Source organism: Rousettus aegyptiacus, unplaced genomic scaffold (genome assembly GCF_014176215.1).
Source record: "Rousettus aegyptiacus isolate mRouAeg1 unplaced genomic scaffold, mRouAeg1.p scaffold_m13_p_17, whole genome shotgun sequence".
Lineage (NCBI taxonomy): Eukaryota > Metazoa > Chordata > Mammalia > Chiroptera > Pteropodidae > Rousettus > Rousettus aegyptiacus.
The window spans coordinates 27435457-27448277 of record NW_023416292.1 but is presented as its reverse complement, the minus strand read 5'-3'; the positions used below and the strand labels follow the sequence as shown (position 1 = coordinate 27448277).

The 12821-nt window shown below is 49.6% G+C and overlaps 1 protein-coding gene across 2 annotated transcripts; it reads right to left on the bottom strand.

Annotated features, from left to right (window-relative positions):
* Positions 1-7922: 7922 nt before the first annotated feature.
* MCL1 (MCL1 apoptosis regulator, BCL2 family member) lies at positions 7923-12821 on the bottom strand. 2 transcript variants are annotated; one of them, XM_016122775.2, is made up of 3 exons: positions 11954-12799; positions 11367-11614; positions 7923-10825 (listed from the first exon to the last, which is right to left on the bottom strand). In XM_016122775.2, exons 1-3 carry the CDS (start codon positions 12645-12647, stop codon positions 10709-10711), a joined length of 1059 nt encoding a protein of 352 aa, XP_015978261.1. In that variant the 5' UTR covers positions 12648-12799; the 3' UTR covers positions 7923-10708. The 2 variants fall into 2 exon arrangements, with proteins under 2 accessions (XP_015978261.1, XP_036090831.1); XM_036234938.1 differs by lacking the exon at positions 11367-11614 and having other exon boundaries at positions 11954-12821.

Below are 12821 nucleotides of genomic sequence, written 5' to 3'. Positions count from 1 at the left end.
AAAAAAGGGGGTACAAGGAAACCCCAGTCTGCCTCGGTGTGTGCTCAGCCTCAACAGGAACACTAAAGAGACCCGTTCCTCTCTGGTGGCCCTGCAAGGGGATCAGAGATGTGGGGGACCAGGGAAGTAGACCTGAACCAGCACAGCAGATACCATGGTCTGAGGGCGGAGTCCTCAGCGAGGGAGTGGGTGGTGGTGAACAGCAAGCAGGGCCCTCCCAGCGATTCCTGGAAGCTTCTGGGCTCAGCTGACTTCTCCGAAGTTCTCCTCCCTCGCAGGCCTGTGAAGGCTGTTGCTGGGCAGGTTTGGAGTTTGGAGCTGAGGACCAATCACAGGTGGGGAACGCAGCTGCAACCCTTCTTAGGGCTCCCCCAGCTTCAGCGCCTCCCTTCTCCGCTCCGATGGCCTCTGAGCTCCCCTGAGGTCTCCAGTGCCTGACTTCTCAGGAAGTGGGCTCTCATCTGGGGGTGCCCCCTACCTCTCTCATTTTAAAGCCAAGATTCAGTGCAGCCCCTGAGGGTCATTTCCTCTGGTCCCTGAGATCACTACAGGTCCGTGTGGAAGTTTTTAGGATGAGGACCTTAACCTCAAGTCACCCCTCCTGCTGGGCCCTGACAGGGAAGCGGTGTGGCCAGACACCTCAGAGTTGACCTCCGAAGCCCCCTACAGGGACTTGTGAGAGAGGAAGCTGCAACCCAAGGCCAGTGAGGTGCGGTGGAGGGCCCCCGAGGTCTGGTGCACTGGGGGGCATTTAGGGAAGGACTCAGAGGAAGTGCACCCCTGAGAATGGAGGTGGGGTCGGGCGGCGATGGGAACAGTCTCGATATGCACCCCGAGGCGTGGCCTGCAGAAGGCCAGCAGAGCGCTGAGGACTGCTCACTTCTGAATGTCGGAGGGGACCAGGGCTCTATGTCACTGTACTTGGGGGCGAACCTGTGAGGTCTCAGTTCAGCTGGGTCAGAATTCCTCTCTCCTCCCCAGAGTAATTACCCAATTAGGCTGCGGTCTTCAGACTAAATTTAGCTCCTAGACTTCCCCAGCCCCTGGGCCTCCCCGCGAGCAGGTGCTCACAGCTGCAGGCTGGGTCTGTGGGGCGAGTCACTGTCAGCTCTGTGGTCCAGATTCGGCCTCTGGTGACCAAGAGTGGAGCAGAGCGCAGGGACGCAGTGGCTGGCCAGGACGCGGGGGTCTCGACCTTAAGGCACCTCCCTCAGGGGCCCTTTGGAGGCTCTCGAGGGCCCTGCGGACGGCAGAGCGGTTGGGTGAGGCCGCATGCCAGGAGCAGTGCCCCTCCAGGCTCCAGCCAGGTCCTCTCTCGTTTCCCCTTTTCCCCTTTGCCCCAGTTTTACGAAGAGGGACTTCGTTTTAACCCAGCAGCTTCCCGCAGCAGAGTCAACTGAGTCAAGGTGCTGTCTCCTCACCTCGAACCCTGGAGAATCATGCGAGACTAGATGTTGTAGTTTGCGGCTGTGTATGTGTGTGTGGGGGGGGGGGTTCCTGGGGGACCCCCACCGTCTCTCCTACCAACACGCCTCAACTCCACCATGCCTGGTGCCAGGAGTCACTGAGTGGGGAGGTCAGAGCAGAGGGAGCTTATTTGCGACAGGCAGGTGATGAAGAGGTGTCAGCTTTAAAGGGTTGAAGACGCCTTCTACAGGAAGCAAAAAGCCTCAGGAAAGTACCTAAGTCTAAGTTTGTCAACAAGGGTGATATTTGTGTTAACCTCAAACTAGACAGCACAGACCATGAACCTGACTTTGGGCTCCTCGAGCCAAGACTGCAGAAAACTCGAGGGGAGGGCATTCCAGGGCTGAGGGTGGAAAGAAAGGATTTGAGGGAAGGGTGTGCAAGACTAGTCCCGACCAGGTGTGAACCCCGCTCCTGAGGGGAGGATGGTTCCATTATAGGGAGGTCTCAGGTTGGGGTGAGGATGCGTCTGTGTTCTGAGGTTTGCCTGAATCTCTGTGATGAGACAGCTCTACAGTGACAAGGAACAGAGACTGGGGGAAAGAGTGTGGGGTGACCTGTAAAAAGGAGCAGACTTATCCTGGGGTCCCTAGGCTAAAAGGCAAGGGCCCCGCCCCGCCCTGGAACCAGAGTACCCTTCTCTCCTTCGTCCCCCTCGCTATTGATTCTTGGCTGCCTGCCTCTTTCATCACTTAGTAAGGCTCCTTTTCAGCTCCAGAAGAGGAGCGGGCAAACTTTGTCTCGAAAGGACAGGGAGTAAGTATTCTGGGCTCTGCGGGCCACAGCACCTGGTGCGAGACTTCACCTCTGCTGTGGCAGGCGGCCCAGAAGCAGCCGCGGCCGATACGCGAACGAACGGGCGTGGCGGCCGTGTTCCAATCGGACATTCTGATGCCAGAATTTTAATTTCATATACACATGTCACAAAATTTAAGTATGGAAAAACCGATCTTAGCGCGTCGGCCATACGAAGTGGGTGGCGGGGCCGATGTGGCGGGCAGGTGGTGTGCCGAGCCCTGGGACTTTGCCCACCTGGCTGAACTGCTCTGCCCAGCCCTAGGAAGGCCTGTTCATGTCCGCTCTGGGCTTCGAAATACAGCTGTAGGACCTTTTAATTCAGCCTCTTACATCTGTATGGTGCTTTAAGGGAAAACTCTTCCATATATTCTCTCTTCAAATCTTCGCAACAGTAAGACAGTTCAGTGCAGTTTACAGGGGAGAAACATGAAGGCCTGAGACCCCTGTCCGGTCTTTTCACCTTTTAGATTGTCGGGCTGGGGAACTTTCTGCCTTACTCCTTGAGCTCTTCTGGCTGCTTGAATAATTCAAATGACATACAGCAGATTAACAGGAAGAAATAGAATTTTAATACGTGCGCACGGGAAATTCCCGTAAGCACGAAAATTCTAACGAGAGTGAAGTAAAATGAGGTATACATGTCATTTTGTCCTAAGGAGGTGGAGGTGGCTGAGGAGACCAAAGTTTTCCCACCACAAAATATGCCTTTTGGAATATTGATTTTAAGCTGGTTTTTTTTTTTTTTTTTTTAAGAAACAAAAGACTTAGGAAAAAACGTTCACCTTTCAACTGCCTAAAAGTACACCTATAATCAACTTTGGACATTTTGTCCATCCGTAATAATTCTGGACATCCATAATAAATTCTAGGCATTTTCTCCTGTTAATCTGTCTGCTGACTGGATTATTAGCCTAGCCAGAAGAATTTTAAAAGGTAGGAAGAAAATTCTTTTCACACCTCCACATCGGCAATCCACAGGTAGCTGAGAAAGAGCAAACATTTGGAAAACAAATAACTTCTTGCAGGGCCACCCAGAAACAATGGGACCAAGGGGGACTCTAGCGAACGGATTTCTGCTGGGATCCTCCCAGCCCGCTACACTTGCTTCCTGTGCGCCGAGGCGCTACCGCTCGGGTCCCCTTCCAGAAGCAGGTTTTCTGCCTGGATCTCTGGGCAGGTGAGGGGGCGGGAAAGCTCTTTCTGGGTTCGTTGGGCTTTATTCCCGGCCGGAAATAATGTGAGAGCCAGGGTGGCCACGTTCTGGGGAGCCTCCCTTGCGACCCCTACAAAATCCTACCTAATTCCTTTGTACTGTTTCTCAATTTCACCCGCACAGCCGCCCGTTATCAAAACACTCAGTAATTTGGGCCACAGTGATCCAGACCTTGAACGGGTTTTAAGTGTTGTTTTGAAATGTCTTTCGTGACATTTCAGCATCTTAGGAAAATCCTGTCTAAATTTTGTTTTTCAACCCAAGGTTGTAAGGAATTAAAAATCCTTTCAAATGTATTCAGTATTTGGGTCCAAGGAAATGAAAAGAAATACAGTTGGTCTTCGTTTAAGGTACACTGTCACTTAAAACCAGGGCAGCTGCATTTCTTTTAAAATAATCCTTATCAGGGATTGCTTCCAAATCTTTTCTTTCATTCACTAGCATTGATAATAACCTCATGGGTCCCGATGAGGAAAGGAAGATTCAGGTGTCTCTATCCTTATGCGGGCCTCACCCCAAGCACCACATTTGGAGGTGGGGGGAAGGGGCATGGAGGCAGGAACACGTCTCCCCACCATCGGCCAAAGCCGGAAACAAGATACCTCATTTCAAAATACACAGACGTAGACAAAACTTAGTTCATTTCAACACAAAGTTGTTTCCCTCTTTCTGTTTCTCTACTTGCCTCATGAGGGATTTCTGAGAAATGAAAAAAATGTCACCTCCCACAGCCTCGAGTCTGGGTTTTTTTTTACATTATGAAAGGAGAGCGTTAGGGGAAAGGAACTGCTTAAACATGTGGTATTAACCCCAAACTTAAAGAAAAGCCCTTCCGGGCGAGGGTGCGGCCCCCCCCTCGCCTTAGATCTGGGCTTTTGGGGTCTAAGGAAATAAACAAGCGATCCTCCCAGGAAATTTCGGTGACCAGCAGCGAAACCGAACAGCTGCTCCTTGCAGAAGCCCAGCTGTCCCTCCTCTTCACCCCACTGCCATGGCTAGGAGTTGCTTGGGAACTGTTCCTGGCAGTCTCAGGAGCAGAGGTGTGAGCTAGGGATGGAAAGCAAGGGAGAGCTGAGCATACAGATTTAGGAATAAAATGCAAATGAAAGAGGTTTCCTGGGAAAATCTCCATTCCCCTCCCCCCCCCCAAAAAAAACCCCGAACACACGAGAGTCCTCCTACCAGCCTGCTAAGGGACACTATGAAGGGTGCAGCAAAATTTTGCAAACCAACCCCTTCTTCTTCTAGACAAGAAAATGAATTCTTAGGGGGCACAGAATTAAAGCGTTCCTTAATCAAAATGAAGTGGAAGGTCATCGAATCCAGGATGAAACCCGAGAGTTAAACATTCTTTTCCTCGTTTGTGTCCTTGGCTCGCTTTCCTAGCACACCTTGTCCCAGGCTAGCTTGAATAAACATCCACATGTGACCACATGAGGGCGGGAAGAAAACCAGGGGATGGGGGGCGGTGAAATTCTGAATGGAATGCGGCCCCGGCTAGTTAGGGCCGGGGCTGATACCTCTCTCTGGCTCTGGCTGTGGATTTAGACAGGCAGAGAAGCCAAAACAATGAGCTCACAGGCAACAAGGCAGCCGTGGGGAAGTCTGGGCAGTCAGAGCAAACCAGTTTTTGGAACCAGGATGGGACTGGCTGTAAGTCTCCCACGGGAACCCCACGGGAACAGGATTAGGGAGAGGGGATCCAGTTAAATAAGTTGCTTGTTAGAACTCTGTTCTGAGAGAGCACAGCACTCAGGCCCAGATTAAAAATCTTGGTTCCTTTCCCTGGTAGCTGCACCTGGGCGGGGCTATCCCGGGTGATGCTCTCAAGATAACTTTATTCAAAGCAGGTCTGCCAGTGCCAGCCCCTGCACATGAGCTCCCGTGGTGGCTGTGATCCTGAGACCGTGTGTGTTCACAGTCACCATTTTGAAATGATAAAGGAAACAATCTTTGAAGTCTACTCTCTTGACTTCTCAAATAAACACCGTGCACCCAGCTTGGTGCTGTCTGTAGCAAATTCTGACCTCGAAGACCAAAGAGACTTTTTTTCCTACCAATGTTATCCAATTTTTTTATATGTCGGGTCCCAACAGGAAGAAACTGAAGAGAGCTTTAGTCACTGGCCATGTATGGTGAAGAGAAAAGAAGTAGGAAGAGAAGATGAAAAAACTTATCTACAAATCTCCCCTTCCCCCAGCTGCCGGCCGCAGAGGCGCTTTCCCAACTCCCCCTGTTAGGTGTGTCCTTTCTGCTGGTCCTTTCAGATCCCATCTCAAATGCGTCTTTCGAAGTGTTCTGGGCCACCTTCTGCTTCCGAAGTTGTCACCCTGCTTTGTCCCACCCCTCACAACACCTTTACTATGGCACTTTGTGCACTGCATTCTAATTATTTTTATCCACGATTATCACTCTTGGATCGTGAGCTTTATTTAACATTTTGGCAGGAATCATTCTATGGATTCGTCATCCACACATTCTTCCTGATGGATCTCCTAAAAACAAGGACGTTCTTACATAACCACAATATACTACCTTCCGAAACTTAACACTGAGATGGCGCTACCTAATATATCACCAAATTAAAACATCCATGTCCTTTATAGCTTTTTTTCCATCCGGGATCCAAAGATCACCCTGCATTTAGCTGTCATGTTTCTTTCGAGTGTTCCCTAGCCTTTTATAACCAAATTTGAGGGGAAGAAACATTCTTTATAATTCCAGCATCCAACAGTGCACGGTATCCAGTAAGCTGCCCACTGCCATATAATGAAGACATTCAACATCTGGCTGCCTACGGCTCATTAAATGTCCCAGCTCCCCAGTGTTGAAGAATTCTTAATCAACTAAGGTAATCCCTGAACAGAGAATGAGGAGAGAAAGTGCAGTAAGAACACAGAAGCCAGTGGCAGAAACAAGCTGTGGGAATGGATACCTGGAAGGGATAAAATCCAGAGCATTCTTGGCCCCAACACACTTCCCAATGGTCAGGAACTATTATCCTATTATTCAGGTAAGGAAAGGAACTATAAGAGAAACCAGGTACAGTGTGGGGACGAAGCCTGCCACACGTGTTCTTTTTTTTGCTTCACAAGACTCTTTAGTAAGGAACACTGAATTCGGAGAAGTGTGTTACAGCTGCCCAGAGGCAGAGTCCCAACTCCCATCTTCCCACATGCTTCACATAACCAAGATAACACTGTAACAGCTTTGAAACAAAAGAGGGACAGTTTTCAAATCTTGAAACTGAGAAGCCTTTGAAGAGTGTGGGAAGGTTCAAGGAGTTCTGTATCACTGAACGAGCCTAGCCAGCAAGAACTAGGATCAATTAAGACTCAGAGGATCATCCTGAACCCCAGCAATGGCCTCTGCTCTGGGCGTCTGGCTGGAGATAACTGCTACCCATCAGCCGTACGAATTATTTCACTTTAATTTTGCAAAATCCTCCAGCTGTCACCATGGCTTTTAAGAAAATCGCCTCAGACAGTATGAAAGTTGGATGCTGGCTCTAAAGTTGCAAAACAGGAACTGAAAGAAAAAGTCTGCTTCAGTCAAATAACTATTTTGACTCCCTCAGCGACTCATGTTACCTGCTAATCCAAGTTTTGGAGAAGCCCCACCAAGGAGCGCTCACTGCCAGAGCTGGCTTCGTGTCAGAACAAGATCAATGGGGGCAACAGTAACACGCAGAGTTGAGCTCTGGCCAAGATTTGGGCCCTTGGGTCCTGTCACTGTCCCCTCCAGCAGGAGTGCGCTGGCACAAAACGGCCTCCTTCATAATGTCAGAGGTGCTGTCTTCTGCTATAAACGGGGGAATCGTGGGGGAATCGTGGTTGCATGATTAGCATTGGGTGCCCAGGGCTTAAAACCAATACGCAAATGTTCGTATTTGCACGTTTCCATGGTGACTCTGCTCCCTTTCAAGGAAGCAGAATACAGAGAACAGCGTTCCTGAGATTGACTTGCTTATCATGCTCACCTCCTTTTTGGCAGAAGAAAGGGGAACCAAGTACTGAACCATTAGTACCAAGAACTTTATCAAAACTCATCTTTGGCAGTTAATTCTTCTAGCTCCATCTCAAAAAGTTGAGTGAGACGGGGAGATAGAATCAACTGCTGTGATGAACCCTCTTACCTCAAACTTAAAACACCACTTGGTGACTGAAAGAAACTTTAGCACAGGGGTTTTGATGTTTGCGCTAAAACGTGCAGGACCTACTCCAAAGTCCAGCAGTGACACGTTCTATTAAAATCCCAGCACCTCGGATTTGAATGAAAGGAGTTACTCTGAAGGGAACTGTCCTTTGCTCAAAGGCAAATCAGCTTGATGGGGCTGCTTCTGCTTGTTAGCTCACCTATTATTTGCTCAGCTGACTTCCCTAAAAGGCTGGCCTAAGAGGGGGAAGGAAGACAGGCAGCGATTAGAAAACACCAGTACCACACCTTGCATTTGAATAAAAGATTTATTATTTTCTTCTCTGGAAAAAAACAGGAAGTTAGGGAAACACACTATTTTACAGCCCACAGTAACTGGTAATTGGTCCTCACCCCTCCTGGCGCAGCTGTCGACTGCGTTCGCTGTTTAACCAGAACCAAGCTGTTCACCCCCCACAGAAAGTACGCGGACGGCGCGAGGACTGCAGGTTTTTCCCTGAGAGAAGCTGCCAAGAGCCACCTTCCACGCAGCCCCTCCCTCTCCACTCGGGCGGCTCTGCCTGGAGCTGCAGCTGGTCAGCACTTAGAACACGTGCCTCCTCTCCCTATGAACCACGAAGCACTAGGGCTCCCCCCTAAGCCTTGCAGTCCCTGGCCCCAATTGCCGACTTAGACTCTTGTCCTTCCATCAGTCACACCCGGTAAGTAGGGACCCGGGGCCCCTCAACTCCACCAGTTTACTCTATGCCCTTCTGGATATGGGGAGACAAGCCTTTCTTTCAGTCACCTTAACCAGATCTTAAGATTAATTTAAAAACTACATAAAGTGCTTTTAGGTCCTTAGAGACAGAAGTGATATAAATAAGTGGTTTATGATCAAGAACGATAAATACATAAGCAAAAATAGCTCTAGCTCGATGACCTTAGGGAGACTGCGGGCAGGGCGTTCTTCCCCAGCACATTCTTAGTCATTTTATTCACGCCTATTTTTATCTGGAGTCCACAGACTAAAGGTCAAGTTCTGAGGATGAAGCTTTCAAACGACCCTGGTTCCAACACTGGGGCTTTCTTCAGTTTACCCAGTAGCTTTGTCATAGCACTCTGAGGCTTAACAGAGCCCTCCTTCTGTAATTTTAAGTGATCATATTCAAATTCAAAGGAACCTAGGGAAAGTCACTTAAGGTCAGGTCCCCTCTGAAAATTCCTACGGGGATTTTTTTGAACTTTCCCCCTAAAGGCAGGATGATAAAGCAACAACGAAAAGGAACACCTCCGCCTCACAACTGTTACTGTCACAGAACCCAATGTACCACCACTTCCCATACAATCCCTGAAGGCTGAAGGTCTGTGGACTCCTGGAAGGGAGTTACTCAGTTCCTAGTGCCCAAAGGACGTGGGCTAGAGTTCAGGGACGGCAGGGTTGGGATGTAGGGACTGATCTAAGTTATCTGTAGAGGGAGACGAACAAACAGCAAGGATTTCAAGAAAGGACAGGAAATGGTAAGTTCAACAGAATATCGAGTCTGAAATCCGGAGAGATGCCAGTGCAGAAATCTGAAACGAGGTTGGGGAATCATGAATAGAGGTGAAAATAAGTATTTACTTTATTGACGTACTAGGCTTAGACCTGTGTTTAACAAGCCAGCCTAAAATAGCACCATGGTCAGACTGTATAGCCTGCTTTTCCAAGCCATCATTTTACAACTTACAAGCAAACAAGGAATCAAATGTCTCTCACACACCTGATGTGATCTTTTTATACACATACTGCTAAGAAGTCCCATTCGGAACAGCTGAAAATCTTTTAAAAAGCTTTGCAGATGAGCTCAGGGAACACCAATTTCACTACATAAGTTACGTCAAAGGGAAAGAACTCAAAGGAGTAGTTGCCCAATCAGAGCCCATTATTTGTCAATCATTGGCCTGGAGCCCCAACCCTTAAAATGCCACCTTGACTCAATTATTGAAAACCTATGGGTAACGAAGTGAAAGGATTACTGTCCATTCCTCAATTTCTCAGCCCCAAATTAAAACAAAACAAAAAAAAAACACCTATCTAAGGAATACTTACCAAAATCAGATAGGAAAATTAAAGACTGCATAGTTATGAATCAGACTTGTTCCACTACAACCAGGGTTGCATACAATTACATCAGTTAGTTCTGTATACAATCTAGAACTGACCAGGATAAAGTTTAGAATAGAAAAGCTCTAAGAAACAGTTTCCTAACTAGAGAAGTGGTAAATTTCAAAAGGGCATGAAAAAAATAACAGAATTCAATTTTCCTCACTTTACATTTCAAAGAAATAGACTTTCTGTAAAAATATATACAATTTTTACAGACAAATACATTTATAAGCTGTTATCTTTAAAAATTGAGGCTGCTTCTACATTTGTAATTGCAATTATTGAGCCATAAGTCAAGTATTCTTGGCCTTCCTAGGCTAACAAACTACGAATCATTCAATCCATGCCAAAGTAGAACAGGTATAATAAAAGTCCTGAGCACTTGGACTTTGCAATCCTCAAGAAGCATACCTGGGAAAGCTAATAATAAAGAGGAAAAGCTTTTCTTCCTCTCTGTTGTACAGTACTGAGGCTTCTAGTCATAGTACTACTGTAGCTTAAATCCACCTTATACTCATCACTGGCATTGTTAGTGCTTCACTTTTAACACTCTAGGAAGTTATCGAAGTCAGTGGGCATACTTAATGAACTCTATGACTAGCCTGGCTACTGGCCACTCTCCTGTTCTAGACAAGGCTATCAAGTCTCTCCACCCTACCATCTCCACTAAATCTAGTAAGTCCTCCTCCATGGCTACCCAAACAACTTTGCCTGTTGCTGAAACTGAACTTTGCTTCTTTCAGACAGTGACTCTCCAAGGGCGACCATTTCCCCATGTATTTATTCCTGTTAGCCATAATCCTCTCGCCACTTGCTCTTGTACGTTGCTTGGAGGTTACAGCCTGGACAGCTTGAAGTCCCACTTCATAAATACATTGATTTCACAGTGGTCATATGTGGACTTGGGGCCTGGAGTGGGTTAAGAGTCAACTGTTTCACTTAAAAGGCTATCTTATTAGATATGCCAAACCAGCTCCCACGCCAGCAACACCTGCAAAAGCCAGCAGCACATTTCTGATGCCGCCTTCTAGGTCCTCTACGTGAAAGAACTCCACAAACCCATCCTAGAAAACAAAACAGAAAAGCACATTTTCAAGTACGGGGTTTCCACCCACTTAAAACCACTATTTACAAAGAAAAGATTAATTATCTTTAGCCCCCTACCCCCACCCCTATGCAATCATGAACCAATTATTTACCCTGGGCTGCAAAAGAGACACTAATTCGGTTAAAATTGGGGGGGGGGGGGGAAGGCCGGGATCCACAATGTTCCTTACTATTCATTCCTTAGGTGATTCTTATCTCTTCATATGAATCCACTGGTGTGAAGAGTATCCAGCTTAATTACAATAAAATACCAAAAGCAAAAAAAACCTCAACGACCAGTAAGATAGCCTACAGGAAGCCAGGATTTTTGATGCAACAACTGAAGACAGTCATATCACTATCTCTACTGGACTCGCTACTTAAATCAACATCAAGCAACCAGAGCCTGAAAACTGAGCTGTGAATCATGAAAACCTTCAGCTACTCTCACTTCTCTATAGAGTCCTCTCCATTCCCTTAGCACTCCACGGCCCCTCTTAGGCCTTGAAACAAACTTACCCAGCCTCTTTGTTTGACTAGCCAGTCTCGTTTTGTCCTTACGAGAACATCTGTGATGCTTTCTGCTAATGGTTCGATGCAGCTTTCTTGGTTTATACTCTTCAAGTGTTTGGCCACAAAGGCACCAAAAGAAATAAGAGTCACAATCCTGCCCCAGTTTGTTACTCCGTCACTAAAAACGTGAACCATCACTCGAGATAAAGATTTGACGTCGTCTTCGTTTTTGATGTCCAGCTTCCGAAGCATGCCTGGGGGGGAGAGAAGCACGCGGGTTCTCACGGCCTTTGTCTGCACCGGAGCGCGAGCCGCCTGCCCACCCACCGCGGGGGACTCGCCGCCGCGGCTCTCCGGCGCTCGGGCCGACCCCACTTGAAAAGTGACATCCCACCCTTTCCGGGCTTTGAACAGAGCTGCTATTTCCCAAAGAATCGAGTGGGCGGAAACAATGACTCACGGCCAGAATACTCCGGTTTCAGAAATGGGATGAGAGTCGTTTCAACACTGACTCGTTTCGGTTTCTACCCACCCCGCGCCCAGAGGGCGAAAGACGACAAAAGGCCGCGCGGCCCGCGCGACCGCCCGCTCACCTTGGAAGGCCGTCTCGTGGTTGCGCTGCACGCCGTCCCCGACGCGCCGCAGGGTCTCCAACGCCTTCCGGCTGGTGGCCGCCGGCCCGCCCAGCGGCTTCGCGTCCTTGGCGCCGGTCGCCTGCTCCCGAAGGTACCGGGAGATAATCTGCAGCGACTGCCGGTACAGCTCGTCCTCCTCCTCCTCTTCTGACGGGGGCGGCGTGGAGGGGAGCGAGCCGTCCGTGCCGGGGCCATTACTGGGCTCCCCGACCAGCTCCAGCAAGGGCAGGACAGCCGGCCGCTTCCCGAGAGGCTCCGGCTCGTACCCGTCCAGCTCCTCCTCGGGCGACATGATGGCGTCGGCGGCCGGGGCTTCCATCTCCTTAGGCGGCGCGGCGCGGCGGGCGGGCGAGAAGAACAGCAGCCTCGCGGGGGTCGCGGTGACGTCGGGGCGCTCGGCGCCAATGGGCGAGGGCCGCGCGACCCTCCGGGCGTCCGGCGCGAGGGTGGCCGGGGGGCTCGCGCCGGCGCCTCCGCCAATCGCCGCGCCGGCCTCCCCTCCCCCGGCCTCGCGCCGCGCCGCGGCCTCCTTGCCCGCGGCCGGGAGCCGCTCTCCCGGCGGGGAGGCGCTGCCGCCGCTGCCGGCCGCCAGCCCGGCCCCGCCGCAGTACAGGTTCAGGCCGATCACCGCGTTTCTCTTGAGGGCGAACATCTCAAAACACCGCCGCCGATGCCGGGCTGCGGAACTCCGGGTGGGCGCTGACGTCCGACTTGAAGGAAGCGGAACTGAGAGGCGAGCTCCTTCTGCTCGGTTCTAGGCGGTACTGTGTGACTACCCTTGAAAAAAAACAAATGTCCTCGCTTAAGAAGACGGCCGCTTCCGGAG

What these genes read in the sequence shown, in the direction of transcription:
- MCL1 (XM_016122775.2), bottom strand. Translation starts at nt 12,647, where the DNA reads ATGTTCGCCCTCAAGAGAAACGCGGTGATCGGCCTGAACCTGTACTGC. An exon ending in CCACGAGACGGCCTTCCAAG is followed by an intron (nt 11,615 to 11,953) that starts GTGAGCGGGCGG and finishes TCTCCCCCCCAG; the next exon opens with GCATGCTTCGGAAGCTGGAC. An exon ending in TAGTCAAACAAAGAGGCTGG is followed by an intron (nt 10,826 to 11,366) that starts GTAAGTTTGTTT and finishes TTTGTTTTCTAG; the next exon opens with GATGGGTTTGTGGAGTTCTT.